The 27,779-nt window shown below is 39.0% G+C and overlaps 1 protein-coding gene across 1 annotated transcript; it reads right to left on the reverse strand.

Moving 5' to 3' along the window:
• Window positions 1–3,599: 3,599 nt before the first annotated feature.
• Window positions 3,600–27,747, reverse strand: LOC135879282 (OTU domain-containing protein 4-like). Its single transcript, XM_065405205.1, has 11 exons — window positions 27,671–27,747; window positions 24,258–24,382; window positions 23,999–24,167; window positions 17,011–17,173; window positions 15,265–15,382; window positions 13,841–13,896; window positions 13,171–13,254; window positions 12,133–12,268; window positions 11,283–11,546; window positions 10,431–10,471; window positions 3,600–6,303 (listed from the first exon to the last, which is right to left on the reverse strand). The coding sequence occupies exons 2-11, from the start codon at window positions 24,331–24,333 to the stop codon at window positions 5,050–5,052; spliced, it is 2,361 nt and encodes a 786-aa protein (XP_065261277.1). The 5' UTR covers window positions 24,334–24,382; window positions 27,671–27,747; the 3' UTR covers window positions 3,600–5,049.
• Between the last annotated feature and the right edge of the window lie 32 nt (window positions 27,748–27,779).

Consider the following 27,779-nt stretch of genomic DNA (forward strand, 5'->3'; position numbering starts at 1 on the left):
CATGGACCCTGATGCCTTACCATTTCCAGCATCTTATTGATTAGAAATGTTTAATTTGTATGGCACTGCCAGATAGGGTGACCAGACAGCAAATGTGAAAAATCAGGGCGGGGGTGGGGGGGTAATAGGAGCCTATATAAGAAAAAGACCCAAAAATCAGGACTGTCCCTATAAAATCAGGATATCTGGTCACCCTACTGCCAGAGGCATAGCTGTCTGTTACAGCTCCCTGCATTGCTGCAGGTGAACCAATATTAGCAACAGTAGAAATTCTTTATTTTAAAAAAAATTCTGTGTAGACAAAGCTATCAAGACAGTTGTGTAACATTAATGCATGCCTAGCAGCAGTTTCAGTGACTGGTACCATTAAAAATCACATTGGCCACCACTGGTTCAGAGATTATTTTAGCAATAATTGTAGGCAGTTGTAGGCATTGTTAGCAATAATAATTAGGGACAACAAGACTAATCAGGCATGGCAGAAACAGCAGCATGTTGGCAGGAAAGTATTCAGGGATTTAGCAATATCCATTGTACCATAGCTGTTAAAGTTTAGTAAACAAAGACAAGCCCTGACAGTAACAGTTTATGCTGCAGTTTTTAAAGGAATCTGCATGCAGAGTTTATAGATAATGAAACAGTCAGTAGTGATAAGAGAAGGAAAGGGAAGATGATGATCAAAGCAAGAAAGCAAATTGCAAACGACACCTAACAAAAATTAAGATCTTTGCATAGACATGGACTCCTATGTTGACCAAGCAATAAATGCAATAATTTAATACTTGTACTTAAGGTTTCTATAAGTTCCTGTTTCAGTTCCCTGTTACACTTACAAATGTTTCTCTTCTCTTGTCCATATGTCAAGATTCCAATGACAGTGAAACCTTCCTTCGGGGAAAAAAAAATACTTATGTAGTACTTTCATCCACAGATCTCAAAGTGATTTACAAAGGAGAGTCCCATTTCCATTTTATAGAATAAGAAATTGAGACTAAATTACTCACCCACCATTGTTAATAGCAGAGCACAGAATCACACTAGTCTAGCTCTTAGAGCGAATGCAGATGTGTGGCTCTAACTCCCACTTCCATGCCCTAATCATTAAATCAGACTGCCTCCCCATTCCAAAGAGTAAAATCTATAAAAGGAAAGAGCATTCAGGTTTCAGTGTATTACAAAAAAGATTTTGGACCATTAAGTATTGATAAACAATTAAAAAATGAGCTGGGGGGCACCTTTACATACACACTCCACAGTATAAACTGGCTTTTTAAACCAAGGTCCTTGACTGAAAAGGTACCAATACATTTCTAAAGTGAAAATTCAACTTGAAAATGTAAGTTAAAAATTAAACCAACTTCAAGTTCTCCCCTGGCTGCACTGCCTTCAAAGCCCAGCTTCCTGCAGCCAGGGGAGGCTCATGGAGATGGGTCTGACCCAGCCCCAGGAGTGACCCCTGCAGGGAAAGAGGAAGTCCCACCCTGATCAGGACTGGCAGCTGGAACCTGTTGCACAGTTGGAGCCCACAGGTGGGGCACCCCCAGCCAGGGCACCCCAGCCCTGTCCCTCCTCTGCTCCAGGCCCAGTGCTCAGGAGGTTAAAGGGCCTTGGGCTGACTGGGGGGACAGAAGGGAGAGAACCATGGCACCCCCTGACCATGAGGCCCTGGGTGGACACCCACCCATAAGGCCAGCCCTGTCCCCGACCCCCCCTCCCCAACACCACCCTGCAACACTCACTTCTGTGCTGCTGCTGGTGGCAGCACTGGCTCCAGCAGCAGCGCAGAAGGGTGGCAATCCCACAATCCCCCTACACTAGCTTTGCAACCTCCCTGACCCTCTTTTGGGTCAGGCTCTCCATGGTTACAACACTGTAAACATCGGAAATCTTGAAACTATTTTAAAAATCCCATGACCATGAAATTGACCAAAATGGGCAGTGAATTTGGTAGGGCCCTAGACACAGCTGTGTCACCAAAAACTTTCAAGTGCAGAACAAGCTTCAGAAGACTAGAGAACTACTGAAAAATTATAACATCACTGTTGAAAGTGAAAGTTGAGCAACTGAGAGAGGAGGAGTTTTTACTCAGACTCTTTGGGTCTTGTTTTTGTCAATTCCTATTTATTTCAATGACTAATAATTTAGATGAGATATTATTAAAGACTCAGCCTCCTTGCTGCTTGCAGGTAGCAGACCTCCATTAGGGTCTGCTCAGGACTACTTTTTAAGCCAGACCTGGACCCAAACCAGACCCAAGCCCACTCAAGCTGATCCGACCCTTCTCCCAAAATGAATCAGTGGTATCGTTGCCTCCTGCCCTTGGGGATGGCGCACCAGCAGCAGCCTGCCCTGATGCATACTGTGAAAGCTGCAAAGTGAGAGGTGCTGCGACTCATTAGCACACTCACTTTGCAGTACACACAGAGGGCCGCAAGGTGGCAGGCAAGAGCAGGACATGCAGCTGCCACTATGCTGACCCTATGGGTAGGAGGAGTTCTTCAGAGGCAACCCCCCTGAGCAGGCTGGATGATTTTCCAACCTAACCTGAACCTGGCACCTGTAATTGGGTCCCCTCAGGTTCTGGTTGGGACAGAGCTGTAGGCCTCCATTCAGCAGAAGTACTTCAGCATGTGCATCACTTTATGTGCAGTCCTCTAGACTTCAATAGAATTCAAGTGCTTAAGAACACCTTGCTGAATCGCAGCCTTAGAGTTGACAAACAATCTTTGAGACCTCCCTTCTCCCAACAAGTCTACCAGGAAAACCAAAGACAGTCAGACTTGACATTCATTATTTCTAAAGCTGAAACACAAGCAAAAAAAAAAAAATCTTAACCTTTCAGCCTCTTTTATACATAACGCAGAAAGACAGGGCACAAACAAGCTTAATGTTTGAGTCCTGCAGGTCACTTTTCAAAGGAAAAGTCCACTCCTACCAATGCTATCACACTCCTTTTAACATCAGCCCTTGAGAAAATCTCTCTAGAAAGTGCACTTTTCCACATATTGAGAGAAATTTAAATCACATGTTACTCAAACCTCATAATACATACAAAGGCATATATGACTACGCATCTGTTCCAATGCCCCTAGAATTCAGTGAGCATTGGATTGAGTTCAAAGAGCAACATTGTAAGGAGCAGGGGGGAGAAAGGTACACAATGTGAAGAGTAGCTTCCTTAACCTTATTAGCTAACCATCACCCCATTATTTTATGTAATCACTGAATATGAATAGGGAAGCAAAAGCTTAGTTAATAAATCCCTCCAGTGTTCGTTTTTAATAGCACCCTTGCAGACTAAACCTAATTTCTAAATATATTTCCACTCAATTTGATTTAAATATTTTTCTTGCTCAGGTAAAAACAGTACAGCCTGAACAATTTCCATTTATAAATGCACTCTAATATATATTTTGCTAAGCGCCTAAATGTTAGTTGCTATTCAGTGCTGATTAAGAGTTCAGCTCAGTAGCCACAAATATAGTAGCAATTCACCAAGTTCTACTGATATGCCATTTGTAGATATCAACAGAACCAGAAGATTGACCATGTTATTACATGAGTGGTTTTATATCGTTTAAAAAGAAAGTGAACGGACAAACATTTATTTTTAATTAGGTGTTTTATACATGGCATGCATCTGAAAAGAATTGCTTCGTCACATGTATAACAGTATCACTCAAGTTTCCTGATCAAAGGTATACAATCTCATAGACATGAATAAAAGGGCACCATCACCTTTTACACTGGTATATACAGAGATATAAAAATAAACACAACAGTTAATTTTACAAAGCAACAGAGCTGAGTGAACAGTGTGCACACTGCACTCTCTCTGAGTTTGGATAGCTGAATATCCCAACTGCAAAGGCAATAATCAGGAACACTGCAGAGATCATCTAAGAGTCAGAAGAAACAGCAATCAGAACTCTGACACAGTGTAAAAATATAAGGCAGAAGCCGCTTTCTTCTGAATTCTGGAGAATATATTTTGAAAACCACATCTATCTTGTTTTTAAAAAGTAGTTCCAGCAATGAGTTGTACATGCAAAGCATAACCAATTTGCATCAACAGTGCAACAACAAAAAAGCTCAACAGTAGCTCATCATACAAACTTAAAAAAAAAAATGTAACATGTATTTTATGCATCTCTGCTCACAAAATATTTAGGATTTGTCAGTGCATTAGTGTTAAAGTGGCATTAAAAAATTTCTGCTATTATAACAGATGCAGAATATTTTGGAAATGCATAGCATCTACATTTTTTATTGTCTTTGTAAATATTTAATTGGCATAGGCACCATTATAGTCACACCAGTGTTAAGAATTCTTGGTGAAAACAGCCATTCCACTGAATTCCCTATCAATTCACACACAGCTATTCTTGACTGCTTGTCTCAATTTTGATTTCAACAAATGCTTTTTAAAATTCAAAAATATACCCTATGAATATTAAAAGAATTATATACAGTATATCTAAGACACAGTTAGCTGACTGCCATAGATGTAACACACTAAAGAGAAACATTCAAGTTTGACAGATTTTGAGATGAAAGGCCTTTGGGTTGGAAGCATATCAAAAACAACAGTGCGGTAGGCTGAGAATTCCTTTAGCTCAGTTTAGAACTAAGGCATTGTATGATAAAATATACATTTATATTTGGTGCAACACTACATCAATTTTAGAACCTAGATCATGTCAAATACTATATTTGTGTCATTCCAGTAAACATGTTAATATTTATCATTTTATTGTATCACAAACTGAAACCTCTAAGGAAAAAGTTCAATATTAAACTGTATTGTTTTTATACTTTAAAACAATAATTTTATTTTCTACTTCCAGAATTTGAAAAAATTCCTAAACCGAAACTTCATATTTAATTGCCAAGAAACTTAATGCTAGGACTAGGAGTTCGTTTCCCCCTAGGCCTTACTTTGAGGTTACAAGTGTACCCTATCTTAAAACAAAACAAAAAACTGGGAAGATTTTAGAAGTTTCTCCTTGAAATTTGTATTGGCATTTGAAACTTTCTAGTAAGACATGCTTATGCTAGATGCCCCCTCTGATTATCTCCCATGATTGCCCTCCTTCTATCATTTCTATATGGCCTCCCTCTAAAATTTCGGTGATATTGGTAACCATCATCTCTGCTTCTGTTGGGTGGTCCTTTCCAGGCTTCTTCATTTCTTGAGTACTGGTATCCTCCCCTACTAGACGGGTAGCCCCATTCATTTCTTGGCCTTCTGCCGCCGCCATAAGTCTGATTATAAAATTGCTTGGATCTACCACTTCTCAGCATATCAGACACCTCATTTTCATCTTCAGAGCTCTCTTCCTTTGTTCTTTGTGCCCTGCTTTCTACCAAGTTGGCCTGTAAATTATCAGTAGCCTTGGAATCTCTGGCTTTCTCTGGCTTTTCCTTATGAGCGGGAATATTACTTTTCATTTCATTTTTTGGTGGCTCTGTTACTGATGGTGAAGCATGTGACACCACTGTCTGCCTCTCGATCCCCTGCATCTGTGTAGAACGATTTTGTAGTGCAGCCTTCGCTTGTTTTGCAGGAGAAACAGCAGTACATATTTGCTCCGTCTTAGGCATCCTGGTTGAGGTTTCATTCAGTACATCACATTCGCTGCTCAAACTAGCCATAGGGGGAGGTATGGCACTGGAGTTACTTTCACTCTCTACCTTCTGAAGATGCTCCACACAGCTTGCTACTGGAACTGGAGAACTGCATTCTTTAGCCAGATATATATTTGCTGAGGGGCTAACAGCTGCCCCTTTGTCCTCAGGTGACATAACATTAGGTCTCACTACTGAATTTTCCATAAAACCCTGAAATGGGTACCCATACCAAAAGTGAGGGAAAAATGGAGGTGCTATTGGAACAGCTCCTAAAAATTGATTGTGTCCAAATGGTGGGTGCAGGAACATGTTTTTTCCTCTCACTGACTCATCTTGATCGGACTGAAGAGCTTGCACTGGGTCCTCAGATTCTACACAGACCTGTCCTTGACTTTCTGACACCTGAGCTGTAGATATAATCAGAGGCAATGATGGAGACCTAGTGTCAACTTGCAGACTCTGATCATCAGATCTGGCCTCATTCTGCATAGAAAAGTGTCTGTTTGTTTGTGCAGTTTCATTTTCATTCTGAGTTGGTGGTGCCTCTTGGAACCAAGGGTTGTGAGGATATACAGGAACAGAAACTTTTGGGTACATTCTACAAGAAGCTAGATAGGCCTGATGCAGAGGGTACAAATAAGAATGTGGTGCCCACATGGGACAGCTGTATGCCTGTAAAACAAAGATGTTTCAGTCTACTAAGGAATTAAAACAGATATAAAATATCACACTGTAAAGTCATTTGTCAACTTGAAACCCGGTTAATTTATTTTAAAAGAGATAAAAGTAATTTTATATACAATATCTGCCCTCAAGTCCCTTGACCTATTTTTATGGTTTTACAATCATTTAAAAAAAATAATCCCTATTGCTATGTGAAAGGGGAAACAGTTTAACTATACAGAAAGAACACTGTCAAAATGCTTAAACACAGACCAACAGAAAGCATAATAGAGCAAGTTAAGTTGTAGCTATGCTTTTTAAGTGTGTTCAGGTTTTCTAGATACTCTTGAATCATAGGTTTTAAAAGGACACTTAACCCACATATCCATTCTCTCAAAATCCTGAGGAAAAAACAGTGTTACCTCATCTTGAAACATGCACATACAGATCTGCAGACATCTGAAATGAGGCTCATTCCCACAAAATTCAAAAGCCATATTTAAGTGAGGTCACATTTTGCAGCCCATTAACTGAATTTATGTCACCACCTAATTAATATGCACTAACAGAAAATAGACAGTTTGCACTTACTGCAAGTACGTATTCTCCTTTGGTCTGGGAGCTGCTGGATTATCATGTCCACTAAAGGTGCTAATGTTTCCCAGGCCTACATGGAAGGAGCCTATAGGACACCAAGAATTTTACCAGTGGCTACTTCTGTGGCATTAGTGGGCATGGTAACCCAACAGCCAGTTTCCAGACCAGGAGATTCTCTATATGAGAGAAAGACGTATCTGCCCTCAAAGGTTGTCAGCAATTCTACTCTTTCGTTAGTGATCTATGGTACTTCAGCCAGTAGATAGTTCTTACGCAGAAGATGACAGACTACATCCTAAATAATGCACACTGCCAGCAATGGAAATCATATCATGATCCACAAAGTGAGTTTCAAACTTGGGTCTATGAAATGAAAGCATATTTTGAACATACATAGCAACAACATTGACTAATGGCCAGCTAATTTTCTGTTAGCCAAACCAGAGACTTTGACTAGTTATACAAAGTTATCAAAACCACTAACTTCTCTCTTTTCATTCTTTAAATTATGATAGCCAAAGAGATCTTTTTTCCAGATTTGGTCATTAAAAAACCCCACAAACCGTCTGTGGAGTAAAATGAAGTCAGGTGTACCAAGTCTGAGACCAGAGCTAATTTTTTACAATAAAGTTTGAAAAATTACCTTCCCTAAAATTTTAAGTGCAGAATGGAAATGCTTATACAGCACTTACTACAATGGTATACATGGTGCTTCTCTAGTTAAACAAAAAAATCTTTATTTAAACTGGATTTAAAATTGAGAGAATATGTCATTAACTTAAACTGGGTAGAATAGGCAGGCGTGGGGGTGATTTAGGGTTTGAATATATGGGAAAATTTACTGAGATAGATAGATTAGATAGCGCTGTATAATTTCCCATGTGGGAACTTATTCCAGAATAACACTGCCTTTTTCTGGTTTAATGTATACCACTTCCAAAGTGAAAGGCTAAACCGGAAAAAGGCATTCTTATTCCAGAACAAGTGTGTTCACATGGGCAGTTATACTGGTATACAATTATGCTAATAAATTTCCCCATTTAGACTAGCCCTTACAAGAATGCTCCAGTTAAACAACCACAGTCAGAAACCCAAGAATATTTTAGAGTATGGAAAGAATCAGTTATGGTCACACAGCATTGTTAAATCTGTCCCAATAGCAACACCAGTCTCCTATCTTCCCTTCTTTGTTTCTTTCAAACCTAAGTTTCATTATTTTTGAACCATGAATTTTTCTAAAGGATTTGGAAGTCCACAGCCATAGGCTGCAGATGTTGGGAAAGTCCACTGTACTGGTACAGTGACGGTAGAGTCATAAACATCCTCCCATTTCCCCATAGACATCCTTTTTCATAATAGCTTAAAGTACTTTGCAGACAACAACTAGAGACATCTTAAATTTGTAGATGCACTACACTTAAAATGCTTGCAGATGAACTATTGAATGTACCTCAACAGAGAGCACTGGTTTTATACATACATATATCAGATATATCATGCTTCACCACCACCCTCACTTTTGGTCTTTTATGCAAGTATTATGATTTCCTGATCTGGGCCTATGATGTTTGCATATATTGACACACTAACATGTAATGACACTGATATAACTGGTAGCATGTGCAATCTTAATGAAGAGTGGGGGATGACTGCCTTTTCAGTAGGATACTAGTGTAACTGTCAATTTGTAAAGAATGTCTTCTGTGGGCGGTTTATGGCCATGATAAAAACTAGAGCAAGTTCAACCAATGCAGTATTCAAATCAAAGCTTTCTAGTGTTTGTGGACACCAACAAGATGAATCTGTTTTTTGATGGATACAGTTCAGAATTTTTGGTTGTTCCTCAATACAGGAACTGAATTTTGTTTGGGTGTCTTACCTGCGCATGTCTAAATTTTCAAAACATTTTAAATTCTTTTAATTTAAGATTAAAGTTTAAATTCCCCGTGTTTCTAACAATTGCTTTTTGATAAATGGGACCCCCATTCAGATTCATGCCACTGCAATACAAAGCGTCAACAACGTTCTTATAAGGTGTTTTACTTGTAAGTTACTGGCACATACTTGCAGTCTTAACTCCAGCTAAAAGATAGACTTTGAAAAGAAAGAGAAAGAGAGCTCATGTCTTCAGTCTTTTGGTTCCCTTTTCATGATCAACAACAAATGGATTATTCTGACACATTTAATTGACCAGGAATTAATTTCCCAAATATAACTTCTCCGGTCTCAAAAGTGGAGCTGTGCATGAGATCTCAACAAAATCTTTCAAACTATTTGATATAAAATTTGAGATAAGAGAAAAGTTTTCAAAACATGGTAAAGGAGAGAGGGTAGCCTATTCTTATTTGAGGCTTACTTTCAATTTATATGCCTGATTTTGGAGTCACCACTAAAAACCTCAGTGAACACCCCTTTCACTTCCAAATTTTGCACATGTAGCCTGCTGCCAGCAGAGAACATCTTGCTCAAATTTGAATGATTTCAGCTAGCCATTTGTGAGATAATAGAATTCAAACAAACAACTCGCAGAGGCAGAAACCTGAACATTAGTCTTGTGTGCTACATCTCATTCACCAAAATCTTTTGAATAAACCTTAGCTGAAGTTTCTAAGAAGTTATATTTGAGATAAGACATCCAAAATCAAACAAAAACACCTTTCAAAACATGATTAACACCTATTTCCCCCACCCCCCAGTCCCGTATTTAAGAACAGCTTGTCCAGGTCATTTCTAATTTAGGTAAAAATAGAGTCTGTTGCCCACAGACAACTTGAAGAGGAAAGGACTGAGACTTTTAGAAGTGGGGGCATGTGCAAAAGAAAAAGCGCATAATGGAGAGCAAAATCTTAGCCTTACCTATGGATAGAATATAGCACTTTCATAGCAGAGGGCCCCCCCCAAATTAACAGCTTGAACAAGTTGTAGCGTTCCATATGGATTTTATATATCTGTAAGAATTTTGTTTGCTTATGAAGGATATCCAGTTGACAGTCCTAAAGACTGAAATCCTCTAACCACACAAATGGTACAGCATAAACAGCAGCAGCACAGCTTTCCCCCATGCTGCCCTGTCAATATGTCTCACCATTGACATAGATGGACCAGTTCTAGGAGTCACAGAGCTCCATCCCCATGATCTATTCAATCTTTGGTCTCTCAGCTGCCAGCCAAAAAAGTCACAATTATTGTGAATTGTGATGGTGGTGACTTGTGACATGAACATCTGTCCTCTGAGAACTGTCCACCAAGCTCCTTTCCACACAGGTCACCAAACAGCCATACAATGGTAATGCTATTCAGTCACTTTTGATTTGGGCTGGTTTTAAACCAGCAACTCAGGGGTAAGCAGATCTATGTTTTTCATTACCAGTACCCTGAGCCACTCAATCCCCACATAAAGTAGTATCATTATTCTTAATTTAAAAAAAAAAAAAAAAAAAATCCATTTTTGATTTTCCCCTACTAAAGTTACCATTTTGGGATGTGGGAGATGGAGATTAAGTAAAAAAAATCTCATTGATGAGAGTTTGGATAATTACCTTCACACCAAGATTAAAGAAAAATCGAAGAATACTTTTATCTAGAGAGAAAAAAAAAAAGTCAATTAAAACTTTAAGAAAAATGCACATGCACACACACACACACACACACACACACACACACACACACACACACACACACACACACACACAGAAGGGTGACCAGACCGCAAGTGTGAAAAATTGGGACAGGAGAGCAAAGTTCAACACTTTTCACTTTTTATTGCTACTTCAGCTGGTTCGACTCTCCTTGGACTGATATAAGATGATCTGAAACTCAACTGCAGTTTTAAATTCCAGTTTTAATAGTTCAAGGAACCAAACTCAGTTTATAAATGTAAGAGAATGTTACCAAAATGAACACACCATTCAGTCAGGTGTGGTACGTTCTACATGAACTCCTTGTATTTTTCTTTTTCAAATGCTAAAATATGCTTTTTCCCAGACCAGTAAGAAAATTGCTGATTAAAATAACATGAGATTCCATCTGCTATTTTTCACTACCATAACAGGGAACAAATGTCTATAATATGGTCAAGGAAATCTTATTTTTTTTAAATATATGCTACATAAAACGAGACTCTCTCTGATGCAAGAAAGTGAATTGGTGAATCAGATTATGAGCCACAGAGTTATGAATATCACCACTTAAAATAATTACCATTAGCAGCACAAGCTAAAAATGAACAGTACAATTTACTTATTTTTTATACAAAGAATGGTAGCACAGCAACTGTTAAATCTTTCCACACTTATAGAAATAAATTAAAGGAATACATTTCACTCTCCTTCATCCAGATTTTAAACAAAGACATTCCATTAGAAAGAATGTAAAATATAAAGGTTTCCTACCTTTAGGCAGATCATCCCCAGTATTACACAGGGAATAAGGTGGTGCAATGGCTCTCTCCCCCTTTTCATTAAAAGGGAATCCAGGGAACAATGGGTCCTGATAAGGATTCAGTGTCTGAGGCAAAGGCATCAAAGGCTGGTTAACTGCTTGTATTGACACAGGAATTCCGGCAACTGGAGCAGATGTTGCCTGGGATACAACAGAATCAGGTCCAGTTGTCAGGGCCGGCATCAATGAAGAAACAGGTATTTGGGTTGGAATACCTAAGAAAGAGGGAAGAGTGAAAGAAATGAACACACAGAATTTGGCTAAAGTACATTATAGAGAGAGAAGATAGCAAGTAACTGAAGGATTAAATCATCAGGAAGATGAATTATTTAGGGTGATACAGAAGGGTAGGAGTCCTGAAATGAAGCTGAAGGAAAATGAAGGCTCAATTCAAAGAACAATTTTCAGAAAGGGACTGAGTCTATCCAAAAGTGGTAACAAAAATCTTATCACTTGCATTAGTTAAAAATACCCTTACAGAAGACAAAAGGGAATTGAATCTTACAGCTGAATCTAAGTGACCCAGGCTGGAATGGAATAGTAATACTCCCCCAACCCCCTACCCCTTAAGAGGCAAAGGGTCATGTGAACTATTTTAATTAGCAATGACACATTTATATGGATGACTGAAGCTAACTGGGAGTTTCAAAAGCAACTAGGAGAGATGAGTATCTAATTATCTTTCAATGTCTGCTTTTCAAAATCCCACCCACAGACAATTTGAAGTCATTTTTATACACAGACTGTTCTGAACATGGTACGATAAGTCTCTGAAGTAGACCAAAGAAGATTTCTTCAAACCTGTTGGTCGATAAGTTGGCTCATTTTGCCAAGCTGGCACAATGGCTGGAATAGAAGGCACTGTAGGAGGCAAATGCACCTCAGAGAAGGGAGGAGGGGGAGTTGGATTTACACATGGTAAGTGTTCTGTCAGTTTCTATAAAGCAAAGAGACAAGTGAAGTTAGTACGGCTCACAGATAATATTTACTTAGAATAAGAGCCTAAATTCCATTCCATTCACAAAGGTTTGACAATCTAGACTTAACCAGGCTGCCACTGTCACAGTAGCAAAACACCATCTAGTAACATTAGCTAACAAGCTACAGGCAAAATAGGAATCCTAATTGCATAGCCACCTTTGGTCTTATTCATTGAATGTGCATAGAGACTGAACTACCCTCTCATCCTAGGGGTGACCTCTCCAGAAAAGGTTGTACTGATACCATGAATAAATATCAGGCTTCCGTCTCCAAGCAGTAAATTCAGCAACTCTCAGAACTATAAATGGATTTACAGTTTTTCACCTCCAAAAAGAAAAGCCACTGACTAAATGAAGCAAGCGGGCCTGCTCAGATACTCATCTTGTATGATACTGTGCTACAATAGCACAGATCAGAGGATGGTAACAACCACAAAGCCTGTTGGTGCTATCAAAACATAACCAAAGTTGTTTAAACAATTTTCTAGACCAGCAGGAGCTGGGAATATTGTAGAAGGAATGATATTGGTCTCTGGGAAAGTCCCAGAAGGTGAAATAGCTGGAGGGGGAAAAAAGATAAAGTGTTTAACCCAAGTAGCATTCACTTAAAAAGTGGATGTGGATTAACCCCTTACTCAAACTCCTGGAATGACCCTTATAATTAAATTGCAAGATCTTTCGGATAGGGACGAGGTCTTCATATAGCACCTAGCATAATGGGTTTCCAATCCTAACTGGGGGGCTTTGGGCATTACCACAATACAAAGTAATTATCTTAAATAGCTATATGGCTGTGATGGCAAGAATGCACTGAGGCCTCATGACTGAAAAACCCAAAGGTTAAACAAACATTCCTTACTTGTTCAGCAGGAGATTGAGATTGTGTCTTTCCTTGTTTCAAAGGAGATGAAGCTTTTGGATACTTGTCATCTCCACCATTCACCTATTACAAAGTTAAAATGGAGAGTCAGTGCTATTCTGTTTTTTTTTCCTTTTTTTTAATGCCATTAAAGATATTAAGCACACAACACTTTGTTAAAAGGTGGGCTGGCCATCAGATGAGTGTTTGTCAGATTGCTACTATGGCAAGCCTACTGTGATGCCTGTTGATGACCTGTTGGCAGCAGGGATCATAGTGAGAACCTCTAGATCCTAAACCATGCAGACTCAAACCTGAGAAGTACAACCACTAGAGGGGAACAGAGACCCACACTGCGAACATATGGGGTACACCAGCAAATAGAGACCCAGGTTCAGAAGCACTCTTAATAGCCCAAGTTGTGGAATTTACATTGCAGAGAGAGACTACATACACAGACGTTTAAAGGTTCTGAGGAAGGTTGAAAATAAGACAAGTCTCCCTCCTACAATAATCTACAAAAAGTACTAAAGCAGCAGCAGCCTTGGCTCTGAAGACAGCTACCTCTCTGCTAGCCACCTTATGCTGTGCTGCTTACTGCATATACGGAAGGGAGGGAGACAGGGCAGGAGAGGGAGAAAGAATTGGTTTGGTCTTTTCGTTAAATTACCTCAGATGAATTTGACTCAAACTTCTGACTGAAGTGGACCTGCCTGGAATTTGAATCTGTAATACCAAAAGATATAACATTGTAAATGAAGCATCAAATCATTTATAATAGTCACAACTTCAGTCAATATAACAAGTTGTCTTTCCAAAGTTAAATCTTCAGATTTATCATGACCTTTCTACTTCAGCTCAATTATACGTTACTTCAAAATAGCATAAACGTGGAAAGCAGAATAAGCCGAAATAAGTAGGGCTGGCCGAAAAACAAACTTTCTGTTTCACAAACATTTTCAAGGTTTCGGAATCTGTTTTCATTCTGCATTGGGATGAAAGCGAGACCTTATGAAAATTTTCACAAAAAAGAGAGACCAACTCAGCTTAGAAAAGCCAACAGTCCAGTGGTTAGGTCACTCACCTTGGATGTGGGAGACCTAAGTTCAGGTCCCTGCTCTGCCTGATGCAGGGACTTTCAAAAAATGTGAATCAGATGTAGGCGCTTCAATGCCTATTTGTCTTTATCAGAGCAGAGGAGAAAAGGGGACAGAGGTGAAAAGAGGCAAAAATAGGTACATGGGGAAGGATAGATCCTTGAAGGCAAGACCAAGGATCTTCAACATGATGCAGTAAAGAAGAGGTAAGCAGGGAAAAGACTGACAGGCAGAAAGCAGATGCATTTTGTGTTGACGCAACAATTGCCTGCTCTCCGACTAGACAACTGCAACCTTCTTCCCCATCGCCACCACAAAATGAACCCCACCAGAAGTAGGAGAGCTTAGTTACCCTATCTTTCCTCCAGGAGTTACCTTACAAATATGCAAAGAATTGTGAGGAATATGGGAGAAGGAAATCTCACACCCCTCACCCTTCTCCAGCACTACTGAATTGCAAACATACTTTTAAATTAAATCTCTCACTCACACACTTTTCTTCCGATTTCTTTCCCTGCCCTTACAATTTTATTAGATAAAGTCACTTTAGGCACCAACCTCTTTTACTTGCTTTTTCTTAGATGAACCCTCTTTCCACTTGAGCAAGTATCTCTGGCATTTCTCGATCAGCAGTTTCTGCAATGCTAATCTGGCACTAATTTCAGTATGAGCCGGCACCTAATTACTTTGATGTGGATCAGAAGACCTAGCTTTTCAGCATTTAGCTCCTGTTGTGTGCCCTCCCACATAATTTGAAAATTCCTATAAAGTTGTTTGACCCAAAGACCACACCCATAAATCAAGAAAACAAGCACCTTCTCCCCAAAGCATACAACTACATTGCACTTGACCACTGTCACAAAACTTACCCTCATGTACCCAGTCAGATGCATAAATCCACATATAGGCACATCCCCAGCTTTGAAAATCCCAGACTTGGTTACTTAATATAAAAGCTAATAATGCTTAGTCCAGAAAACATTTTCTTTTACACTACCTTTATCCTTTCGCTCTTCCATATTTCCCTTCCACCTGCTGTTTCTTTTCTCAGTAACAGCTTGGAGCTTTACGCAAGTATCAGCAGTCTGCGTAGCAGCCTGACAAACTAAATGGTTCTAAAGAAATTGAGAGAAACAAAATTCAGCATTTCACATAAAAAGGCTTGGCTATAGGAATGTATAAAACAATGTGCCATCATCTAAAATTACCACACTTGGCCTCCATGAATGCAAGCTTATTTTCAGCAGGAGGCAGAGGAAAAAATTCTAATCTCAAATTTTCTACCCACCCAATTCACTGTTGCATTCTGAGAGGGTGGGGCTCACCTTTGAGTCAAGGGCTCAGGTTATTAGGCTACATGGACAAACTTTGGAGTTTTATTCCACTTCTAGAATCTATAAATTCTTCCATTTTAAATTCCTAATATTCTTCCATATTTGAGCAGGAGCATCACAGCATTTGCCACACTGCAACAAAGAAATGGTGGTCTCCTCCAGTCTAGTTCTGCTCTTTACTCACCAGGAGGTTCCAGAAAGCTCTCCTGGGCCTGATTCTCTTCTCATGAATAACGACGGAAGTCAGGAATAACACCATTGAAAAGTTTAAGATAAGCAGAATCAGGCCCTCTGCCTGGAAATTGTCGTCCCCAAAGAGCAAGACACTCAAGGTCTCTCTCAAATCCCATTACCCTCACAATCTAACACCTATTAGTATTTCAGCCTGTCTCCCTACTTCTGTTTTCTGCAGGACTGAAATACAAAAAAAATCAAACTACAAACTCCAAAGACTGATTATGTGAAGACAACAGCTTCTTATCCAGCAGATCTGTTCCCTGTATGTATTAAGAGTTATATCTGCTTACTTTAGAAAGCAAAGCATGTTTTTTATACTCCTGTTAGTTCAGCAGAGGCAACAAGCTACTGGAGATGAAGCTGAATTCCATCCTGACTCATACATCAACAGAAGGGACAACCAAATTTCAAATGAAGGACTAAAATCCACACTCAGTTAAACCTATTCAACTCCTCTGAAGATAATTGAGTTTCTCGTAAGTAAGAGCAGAATTCAACCTAAGGAATCTTCATTACTCATGACGATACATGAACAAGTTAGAGCCCTGCTTGATTTTCAGATCCCAGCTTCAGTTTGCAGAACTGGCAGTTAGGAAAGCCATTGTTTTACTTCTAAGTAAACAGATTTCACTTGGACAAATTGAGACAGTCTTATAACCCACACTGATATTTTTATAGTCAGAGTAGAACTGTACTTCAGAACAAATCCTGCTCCCACCTCTGTCTGTACAGAGGGCCCATAACAGCAGAACTAGAGTAGTTCTACACAAAGGAAAGGCAGGATTTGGGTAATTGTACAGGGGATGTACAAATTCCTTGCATGAAACCGAGCTGAGCCTCAAGGGTCTGCTGGAACACGGTTCATTTCTACATGGATGGAGCAAGGAGCTCTCTGGCTTCAGTGACCACTCTAGTCATTACATCCCAATGCTTATATCTGTAATTCTCTAAGGAAAACTGCTAAGTGTCTTGATCTATGATCTACAGTTCTATATATTGTACTTATTTAACTTTATACAGAAGAGATGCAAGACAAGACATTTAACTTTTCAACAGTAATAAGAAAAGTTCACAAGTGCAGAGAACTAAATTTCAACTTTATAATTCACTGACAGGTTGTAAATACTACACTAAAAATACCTTATTACCTACAATTACTGAAGCATACATACAGAAAGAGCAGGAAAAGCTTGTTCATCCCTTTGCTGAATCTCATAAAGTGAGCGAGATTCTTCTATGGCCTGCTTCTCTCTGCGTTCCTCTGGAGACAGGCCAAAGTAGTTACAATCTCTGCTAATGTAGTCCAGATCTTCAGCTCTCTCCCGGTCTGGTTTTCTGTAGCGGAAGATGACCAAAAAATTGTCAAAGAAATAGTCAAATGGATACCAAGTGTGAGAGTTCAGCTACCCCAGAATTACAATTGGGGAAAGCTGAGAGAATACAGCATACTGTACTAGCTATTCAGGTCCCATGAAGCCTATAGTAAAATAGTAACTGCAGATATCAGGATTAAGAGAAAAAAGTGTGTTCCATCTACAACATATTCCATTTTAGATTCTTCCTAGGTGGTACTAGAACAGAAGTTTGGATCATGTGCATTTTCTCCTATAATTTATAAGGTGTTCTCCCTTTGTTATTTCACATGATATTGTACATCCTAACATAGGGCAAATATATACATTCAAGTGCTAATAAATGCATTTCAATAAAAGAATACACGTTTTTCTTCTTCATGCTATTAAATTTATTTTGCATTATTCTGAACTTCTGAGGAAGCCATATAAACAAAATATACTCCATCTCTCTGTGAAATGCCAGATAGTAAAAGACTAAGTACTCTTAAAAGACATAAAACCCTCATAACTTTTCTTTCTTGACTAAGTCTTCCAAATTTTCCATAGTCACTGCGACACCACAGCAAACATAATGGCCAAGAACATGTGATTTGTTGGTGCCTCAAGACAATTGCAAATCCACAGGAGAATGCTTGTCTGAGACACAATTTCAGAGACACTGTAGAGCCAGGGTTCTCAACCTTTTTCTTTCTGAGGTCCCCCAAACATGCTATAAAAACTCCATGGCCCACCTGTGCCACAATAACTGGTTTTCTGCATATAAAAGGCAGGTCCGCATTAGGAGGTAGCAAGCAGGGCAATTGCCCAGGGCCCCATGGTACAGGGGGCACTGTGAAGCTAAGTTGTTCAGGGCTCCAGGCTTCAGCCCCAAGTGGCAGGGCTCGGGGCCCCTGGCTTCAGCCCCATGCAGTGGGACGTCGGCTTTCTGCCCTGGGCCCCAGCAAGTCTAATACTGGTCCTGCTTGGCAGACCCCTTGAAACCTGCCCCGGACCCCTGGTTGAGAACCACTGCTGTAGAGGATGCTTTGGTGCTTTCTTGTAGTGGTTCTGCACTTATACTGGGATAGATATTACTCTATTATTGTGCAACACGTGGAAGTTAAGTGACTTGTGAACAGCTCTGTAAACCTGTTCTTGGCTAAAAACTTGAATACTCGATAAAATATAAAGGTTGTGATGATATATGATTGAATATGACCATTTACATCATTGATTTTACCAATTGTTATACAATAGCTACAAGTCTTGCACAACATATGTCATGTATGGTGTCAATGGAAAAGTTATGATTTTCTAATTAGGATTATCCTATTTATATGCCTGTTTCATTTTCATATCTGAAGTTATTAATATTGGCTACATACAGGCATCATACACATGTGCTGTATTCCTGGGTAACACCCACCAGGTAAAATTTACATTAAGGCCAGACAGCTATGTATTGATGGCCCATCAAGGACACTTAGCTCTCACTATGGGCCATAGAAGAAACTCTTTTTGCCCAGATAGCTCTTCCTGTGGATGCCTCAGCAAGAACGTGGGCAATGGCTGCCCCTGTGAGTCAAAGCATGTAATGACATGTGATATGCTCATGTGACTCTGGACTCCATCTTGGGACAGTAACTTTCCATACGCAGTGGCTCTGGGCTTTGTTTGGGACAGTACATTTCCAGGCACATGCCAGAGGCTATAGAAGACCCCCGAGATACACCTCTACCTCGATATAACGCTACCCGATATAACATGAATTCATATATAACGCGGTAAAGCAGTGCACTGGGGTGAGGGGGGGCTGTGCACTCCGGTGGATCACAGCAAGTTCAATATATCGGGGTTTCACCTATAACGCAGTAAGATTTTTTGGCTCCCTAGGACAGCATTATATCGAGGTAGAGGTGTATCTCCATTTTGCCTCTTTCCTGCCCCGATTCTCTGGACTGTGGATTTACAACTAAAAGGAACATTTTGAACTATGGACTGAGGACCTTCTAATCTTTTGGAAGTTATCAGAGAGACTTTACAAGCCAGCAGTCTATTCAATCACTGCTACAAACCTGATATAAGGACTTTGCAATTATTTGTATGTATATGATTAACAGTTTTTAACTCTTTTTTCTTTTATTATTAAACCTTTAGTTTTTAGTTACTAAAAGGATTGGCCTCAGCATGATTATTGGATAAAATCTGGGTTATATATTGACATGGCTATGTGGCTGATCTCTTGGGAGAACCCTATGTTTGATTAAATTGGTTTTCAGTAACCACTCAGAGTCCAATGTCTGGGTGGTGAGACAAGGGCTGGAAGGCCTAAGGAGACTGCATCTTTAGCTTCTTGTGTGGTGAGACAGAAATTTTACTTTTATTACTGGCTTCGTATAATCGAATGATAGAATAACCACCAGGCTAGGGTGAGGGTGAATTTCTCCACAGTTGGTCCTGAATTTGGCATCCTCAGCTGTGACCCACCAAGGCACGGTGACACAGGTAAAGTAGATTAAGAAGTCCACCGAGAGGAAAGAATTCATGGCTATTGGAGTTTAAGTTTTGACTGGCCCCATTAACAAATTTTATTTCTACACCTAATAAGCTACTTTAGATGGTCATAAGTGCCTAATCCAAACTGAATATTATAGCCCTGAATATCCTGACAAGCTGCTTCCAGTTCAACAGGCCCAGTTTCCTCTGTCCATCCAGGGACACAAAATGGGGGAGAGGAGGGGAGTACCTCTCTGTTAATATGTGGGCCGTAGCTTTCACCATTCTGAGAAATGAAAAACACTTACTTCATATTTTGAGTTGATTAAATGTTTTTACTTTTAGATTGGTCAGAAAACATTGAGGACAACTAAGGAAAAGCAACTGAGCACTCCCATATTTGAGAAAAGCTTCATATTAAGCCCTTATTTGATGGTCATGAACAGTAAGAGAATATTAGTTTGTTTTTCAGTAATACCCACCACCTGCTACATTTCTGGCCAATCTGAACTGTGTGCTTTGAAAAGAGGATGACTTCTCTCTCAGATACCAAAATCAAAACCCATAGAATCATAGACATTAGAAATTGAAAAGGTGGATTAGATTTATTAAATCTCAATGCCAACTCAGAATGGTCTTTTGCCCTTCAGTATTTTTGGGAATCCCACATTGTCAGCCAATGCAAGTTACATAAGATTGCTGGCAAAAGCAGCGCAAGATTAAAAGAGATTCAGTAAAGCTGAAGGACTAGACGCACTTTGACAATTCTGATAGTGAGGATAAATATAAAATTAATTGAGAAGGTCATTGGACTACAACACTACTCAAGTCCAACTTTTAAATGGAGAAAATACTTAAGAATTTTGGAGAAAGAGGGCTTCAAAATATTTTCTAAATTATTCTGAAATGATGTAATACGGAAGGCTTGTCCTAGATGCACTGCTACCTAGGCACTGATAGAAATGAATGCCCCTCCACTGCCTAAATAACTCCCATCCTCCCCCAACTCATTTCCCCTTGAAAAAAACATCTGTTTCTGCTCAATCATATGCAAGAAGTGCCTATAATTCCCAAATATTCACCTGAGTGCTTTGCTTTAGCTGCAGTTGTGCTCCAAAGAGGGTACCAAAAGAGAAAGAACAAAGGATTCTGGGGTATATCTGAGACTAAAAGCTACCCACTATATCCAAGTGAGAAAAAAAGGTGAGCAGAAACTCTGCTTTAGAAGAGTGGTTCAGAGCTGGCTTGCTGGTGAGTATCCCCTGCGGCTGAAATGCTAGTTTCACATCCCCTAAGAAGGGTGGAGGTATACACTATCCTTCATTTAAGATAAAGGCAGCACCGGAAATGCTATTTATTAGTGTGATGTACTTTTCTTCACTATATAAAAGATACAGAAACCTTCTTTTCCAGACTACTGCATAAAAATGTAACGTAGCAAACATTTCACCATGTCAAAGTTCTGTGATGAACCTGCACACAAGATTCGCTTTAGAGCAGTGGTTCCCAAACTCGGGTTCGTGAACCGCTGGGGGTTCTCGGGAAAAAATTCCCTAATGGTGGACAGAGCTGTCCCTAGGGACCCGGACCCCAGGCACCATGGGGCCAGCAGCCCGCAGCCCCTGGACTTCCAAGAGCAAGCATATCTATCACACTGAGGAGATTTAAACTTCAAGACTCCTTATAAGAAATGGAAAGGGAGGTGGATATTTTTTGCTGTTTTTAAAATTAAATAGGCAGCTAGTATAGTTTTTTAAATTATTATGAAGAACAAGTTTAAGCTTTGTTGTAACGTGCATTGTTTGCCTGGACTGCTTAAGGCCTGAATGCTTGTGTAGGAGAAACTCTAAGTTGGCTTCTTAAATACCTTCTTGCTGATTTCACATCTGATACTCCTTGATGAAACATAGCAGCCTTGTCTTATAACAGGCTTATTCAAAGTGATACAAGCTACGAAAGTGAGATCTTGGAAGAGTGTTGCCGTTTTCATAATGTAATAAAAATACTGTAATGATTAATAATAATAAATGGTGTGTAATAAGCATGGCATCAAAACAAATTTTATATTTCCAAGATCACTGCTTTTATAATTTATACTCAGGTAAAGGAGAAAATCCCTGGAAATATTCATTTTTAGGAGGGGGTTCATGAGATTTGACATTTTAGTGAAAGGGGTTCACAGGTTGTTAAAGTTTGGGATCCACTGCTTTAGAGCAAGATTTCGTAACCTAATAAATTCAGTCAAATAAAGTTGAATAATAGTATACAGAACCAAAAGTTAGAAGTGCTTCTAAAAAGATTCTGTATTTTGCAGTTTGACAACACTATCAAATTAAGAATTTTTACATTTAAGAATCTGAATCAATGTCATAAGAACAGGGGGGTGGGGGGCGCGGAAACCTTCAGGGACAAAGCCACATTTCCTATTAATTCTTTCCATATGTTAAGATTTATATGCATCCTTGCCTAAGTATACGCATGTACAGTTTGACAGTTACAAGCTTATTTTTACTTCTCGGTAACAGATTACTACTCGGAAACAATATAGACAAATGCAGAATATTTTCTAAAGATTGTTTTATCCTTTGCACTTTTTGAATTCACCAAGTGAAACTGCTATTTAATTACAAAATAAAATCTGTGTGTCTTGTCTCTGGATAACATCTGAAAACAGTCGTCATAACCCAAGAGAAATTATCTGCCAAGTACCTAAATCTATAGCTAGAGTGTGATTTTAGACATTTGCTGTCAAAAACAAAAGCAGATCTGGGGATAGTACATGTGCTCCTCCACACAGTAGCAAAATCAAAAGACCAGGACAGCAAACAATACACAAGTTAAGAAACTGAAAACAATTTATGTAAATACCATTAATCATTTTATTACTGTTACTAATACTGGCAGTTACTTTAGAATCTGTACCTATCCACACACATAGCCCTACCTCTACGATGGAGATTAACTTTATACTTAAGGATTCTCTTTTGAAAGTTCTATTTTTTCTCTTCCCTAATGGCTACGATGGAAACTTAAATGGCTCTCTCAAGGCAATCTTTAACTATAAAATAAATAAATAAAATCATGGCACAACAATGACTTTTGCTGCCATCACATTGTTTGCGTGTTATATCTTCCCCTACCCTGTGTCAGTCTCGTCCTATTTAGATTGTAAGCTCTTTGGGGCAGGAACAGTCTACTGCTCTGTGTTTGTACAGCATCTAGCAAAATGAGACCCCACGCTTGATTGGCCCTTATGCACTACCGTAAACTATTAATAAAATAATAATAAAAGTGCCAGCAAAAACAAAACAAAAATAAAAACAAAACACTAGCATCCTCTTGAATTCTTTGCCTTAATTAACACAGGTTCCATGCAATGGGTTCTGAAACTGACACACTATATTCCCTCCCCGGCCCATGGTCCTCCAAGGACAGCCACTTTAGGCTTCCAGCTCCCGGCCATCACCTCTATATGGTGGAGACCCACATCTCATTTCCCCTTGACCAGAGATTTTAAGGCTACACAGCTCCCTGCCTTACACTGTGATGTCCCCAGCAAGCCAGACAGCCTAAAAAAGCCAGCACCTGTGCTCTGCTTTCTCTCGAGGGCTATGACCAGTATATTGCCTGCAGTTATAAGATACCACACTGCTTCTCCTAAGCAAACAAATTTATTCTTAAGGTAAAAGCATTACAGAGAAAACAATAAAAGAGCCTGCACGCATGCTAAAAAGTTTACCAGACATCACACCCAGCTCCAACACAGGGATCTGGTTGGTTTCAGTCCTTCAAAACCCACAACTGGATTTTCCCCATGATTACAAGTCCATCTATTTTAGATCCAGAAACAGATCCCAGACTGGGCAGATCAGCCATTTCTTTATGCAGCTCAGGCCTTTGATCTTGGCCTTCTGTAACAGGTAATCAGCAGATAATCACCCTCTCCTCAGGAAGTAACTTCAAAAGGCTACGTTTTTGCATAACCAGAGTTGGGGAATTTGCATTAACCTCTTTAGAGATTCCCCGGAAAATCCACTTAACACTTATTGTCCCAAAAGTCCATACTTGCCTGGCACAATTTCAGTATAGTCTGTTGAACTCCCAAGTCTCACATCTGTCACATCTCCCCTCTAAAGAGGTTACATACAATTCCAGCCCACACTAATAAATAATTTTTTTTTTTTTAAACTTAATACAGTAAGGTCTTTCAAGGATATTGCCATATCTGTCACACTTGATATTGAACATCAGCTGGGATGCACAAGAAACAAGCCTTTGAGTTGTAAATGGCCCAGGCCCAAGATAATGAAGATCTTATTTCTCATTTTACCTTACAGACTGGGAGGGATTTCTGCCCGGAGTTTTGTGCTCAGTAGATGTCTGCTGAGACTGTGAGAACTGATGTAGTCTGGTTCCCACAGCATACTGTTGTCGAGGAGGTAGCACTGACTGGGTTTTTATTGGCTTGCTTTGATTCTTTGGCCCTCTGCAGTCTGCATCTGTGTCACAGAAGCAGAAACATTTCATAAGATTTTTCTCACAATTACTAGAGACAATGTTTCTGCAATTAGAAGACGGAAGAATCCTACCAGGCTGAATATTTTGCCCACATGCTGTAGAGAACTTTTTAATCTTCTTCCCTGACACAGTATTCCAGCCCTCCATAGGAGATGCCTGTGGAAGTGGTTTAAGGCTTTTCAGTGAGACAGCATGCCTGCATAACAGAAAGAGAAAAAAAATATAAAGAGGTCTATAGATTGGACTGGGGTTTGTATAAACAACACCAAATTTTACTATGACAGAAGGCTCTTTTCTGTTTCTGGGAGAAATACATTCACGTTTTCTTTGCTCTTGTGTTTAACATGTTGCATGAGCTTAATGAGGACAGTAAAAAAAAAAAAAAAAAACAGTTAAAGGTCTTATGGTTTTGAGTTCTCAGAAACAGAAATAAGGTTCTAAACTGAAACAGTTTTCAACAATTTGTACAGAACAAGCACAATTTTAACTCATAACGATGCTATTTTGTAATGAAAATAACCCAAAACCAAGTTTTGTTAAAAAAAAATATATATTTTTTGAGGGGAGGGAGAATAGCTTATCGATTTTTACGTATAAAATAGATATTTTAACATCCTGACACAAAGACAAGGCAGAGGGATAGTAAGTACATTCTATTAATGAGACCAGTGACTATGTCTACTTTCCTCCCTTGACTAAGTAGTCATTTTAAAGCAAACTAAAGAAAATATCAAGTGAAAACAGACAACTTATCAGCACTTTCTAAAGCTTTGTGGACAAACACGTACATATGTCCTTGATTTGGAAACTACAGGGCTTTTCCATCTTAATCTTTACAGAATGTCACAAAGAGCAGCACACTGGGCAGATTTCAGAGTAGCAGCCGTGTTAGTCAGGAACATGACGACAGATTTAGGGATATAGCCAGGGATATAAATTAACTTTAAATTACTGAGCATTGATTGCTTTTATCTAGGCAGGCAGCATGAACTGAAAGTGGCATTTGAATTATCTGATATGAAGATATTCAGTTTGGTGGGGGGGTGGATGAGTTACTGGTTTAAACTTGAACTGTAACTGACTGTTACTCCATGAACCTATTAAAGGCAGTTCTAATATAACTATAGCAAATTTGCAAAATAAAATACAATTTTGCAAGATGACATCACAGTTGCCAAGTGGCTTACTCCTTCCTTCCCAATGCTATGACTGGAGAAAGTGTTCCCTGTCTGGATTCCTCTCTTCAAACCTTAGCATTGGAGAGATTTCCCTCAAAAACTTATCATATGATCAGGAGTTATTCTGTGAGAGAGTGAGGAAGAAGTTACAGCACCTACAATACAACTTAAAGGGAGATGGCTCAGATAACTGAGCCATTTTGTTGCCATGATATCTGGGGATAAAGACATGAGTATTAATTCAATCAACACACAGCTCTTTCTGTATGAAATCAGGCAGACTAAAGAGTTAATTAGCAATTACATAAGTCTGCTATTCCCTTTCACAACACTTTGAACATAAAAGTTAGCCACAGTTCTAGCATCCAATTACAGAAGCATTACCAGTAATTCCCTAGTGGGAAAATATCATGCTGTCTAGAGGTTTGGAGTTTGTACAGAAAATGCTCTAATTTGAGTTTATTAAAGAATAAATATACTAGGGCTGTCAATTAATCACAGTTAACTCATGCGATTAACTCAAAAAAATTAATTGTGATTAATCGCACTGTTCAATAATAGAATACCAATTGAAATGTATTACATATTTTTGGATGTTTTTCTACATTTAAAAATATATTGATTTCTATTACAACACAGAATACAAAGTGTATAGTGCTCACTTTATATTATTTTTTATTACAAATATTTGCACTGTAAAAATGATAAACAAAAGAAATACTATTTTTCAGTTCACCTCATACAAGTACTGTAGTGCAATCTCTTTATCGTGAAAGTGTAACTTACAAATGTAGATTTTTTTTGTTACGTAACTGCACTCAAAAACAAAACAATGTAAAACTTTAGAGCCTACAAGTCCACTCAGTCCTACTTCTTGTTCAGCCAATTGCTAAGACAAAACAAGTTTGTTTACATTTACAGGAGATAATGCTCTTATTTACTTCTTATTTACAATGTCACCTAAAAGTGAGAACAGGCATGGCACTTTTGTAGCCGACGTTGCAAGGTATTTATGTGCCAGATATGCTAAACATTCGTATGCCCCTTCATGCTTCGGCCAGAGGACATGCTTCCATGCGGATGATGTTCGTTAAAAAAAATAATGCGTTAATTAAATATGTGACTGAACTCCTTGGGGGAGAACTGTAGGTCTCCTGTTCTGTTTTACCCATATTCTGCCATATATTTCATGTTATAGCAGTCCCAGATGATGACCCAGCACATGTTCGTTTTTAAGAACACTTTCACTGCAGATTTGACAAAATGCAAAGAAGGCACCAATGTGAGATTTCTAAGGATAGCTACAGCACTTCGACCCAAGGTTTAAGAATCTGAAGTGCCTTTCAAAATCTGAGAAGGACGAGGTGTGGAGCATGCTTTCAGAAGTCTTAAAAGAGCAACACTGATGCGGAAACTACGGAACCCAAGCCACCATCTGACTCAGATAATGAAAATGAACATGCATCAGTCCGCTCTGCTTTGTATTGTTATCAAGCAGAACCCATCATCAGCATAGACACAAGTCTTCTGGAATGGTGGTTGAAGCATGAAGGGACATATGAATCTTTAGCACCTTTGGCACATAAATATCTTGCAATGCCGGCTACAACAGTGCCATGCGAAAGCTTGTTCTCACTTTCAGGTGACATTGTAAACAAGACATGGGCAGCATTATCTCCTGCAAATGGTAACCAAACATGTTTGTCTGAGCGATTGGCTGAAGTAGGACTGAGTGGACTTGTAGGTTCTAAAGTTTTACATGGTTTTATTTTTGAATGCAGTTATTTTTTGTACATAATTCTATATTTGTAAGTTCAACTTTGTTATAGAGAGTGCATTACAGTACTTGTATTACGTTGTAATGAAAAATAAATATAAAAAGAGCACTGTACACTTTGTATTCTGTGTTCTAATTGAAATCAATATATTTGAAAATGTAGAAAACATCCAAAAATATTTAAATAAATGGTATTCTATTGTTTAATCGCAATTAATTTTTTTAATCACACAATTCGTTTTTTTAATTGCTTGACAGTCCTAAAATATACCATAATTTACAGAGGTACACAGCTACAAGATGTTTTTATGCTGTGTGTAGATAGGGTTGGGGAGTAAGTTCACACTTTTAGAATAGCAACGTAACTGTTGTTCAGACAGTTTCAGTTACTGTTGAAATGCAACCAGCCCTTTATCTGAAGTACTGCTATGGTAAAATGATCAAGCAGATGATGTCAAACACTAAAAAGGGGGGAACCTGCATTAATAAAGTTCTATATGATAAACTTATATATGAAAAGTTTACTTACTTTTCTCCAAGCTCTTCTACAAAAACAATAACTGGCCCATTCTCAGATCGAACCTCTTGGATATGGGCATTATAAAATTTCCCATTGTGGTCTAAGCGCACCTGTGGAA

This window comes from Emys orbicularis, chromosome 5, assembly GCF_028017835.1.
Source record: "Emys orbicularis isolate rEmyOrb1 chromosome 5, rEmyOrb1.hap1, whole genome shotgun sequence".
NCBI classification, from domain to species: domain Eukaryota; kingdom Metazoa; phylum Chordata; order Testudines; family Emydidae; genus Emys; species Emys orbicularis.

Coding starts and splice junctions, on each gene's coding strand:
- LOC135879282 (XM_065405205.1), bottom strand. CDS start 24,333: ATGGAGGGCTGGAATACTGTGTCAGGGAAGAAGATTAAAAAGTTCTCT. Junction 13,255..13,840: donor TTGAGTCAAATTCATCTGAG/GTAATTTAACGA, acceptor ACTTTGTAATAG/GTGAATGGTGGAGATGACAA. Junction 6,304..10,430: donor TCTTTAATCTTGGTGTGAAG/GTAATTATCCAA, acceptor TTTGTTTTACAG/GCATACAGCTGTCCCATGTG.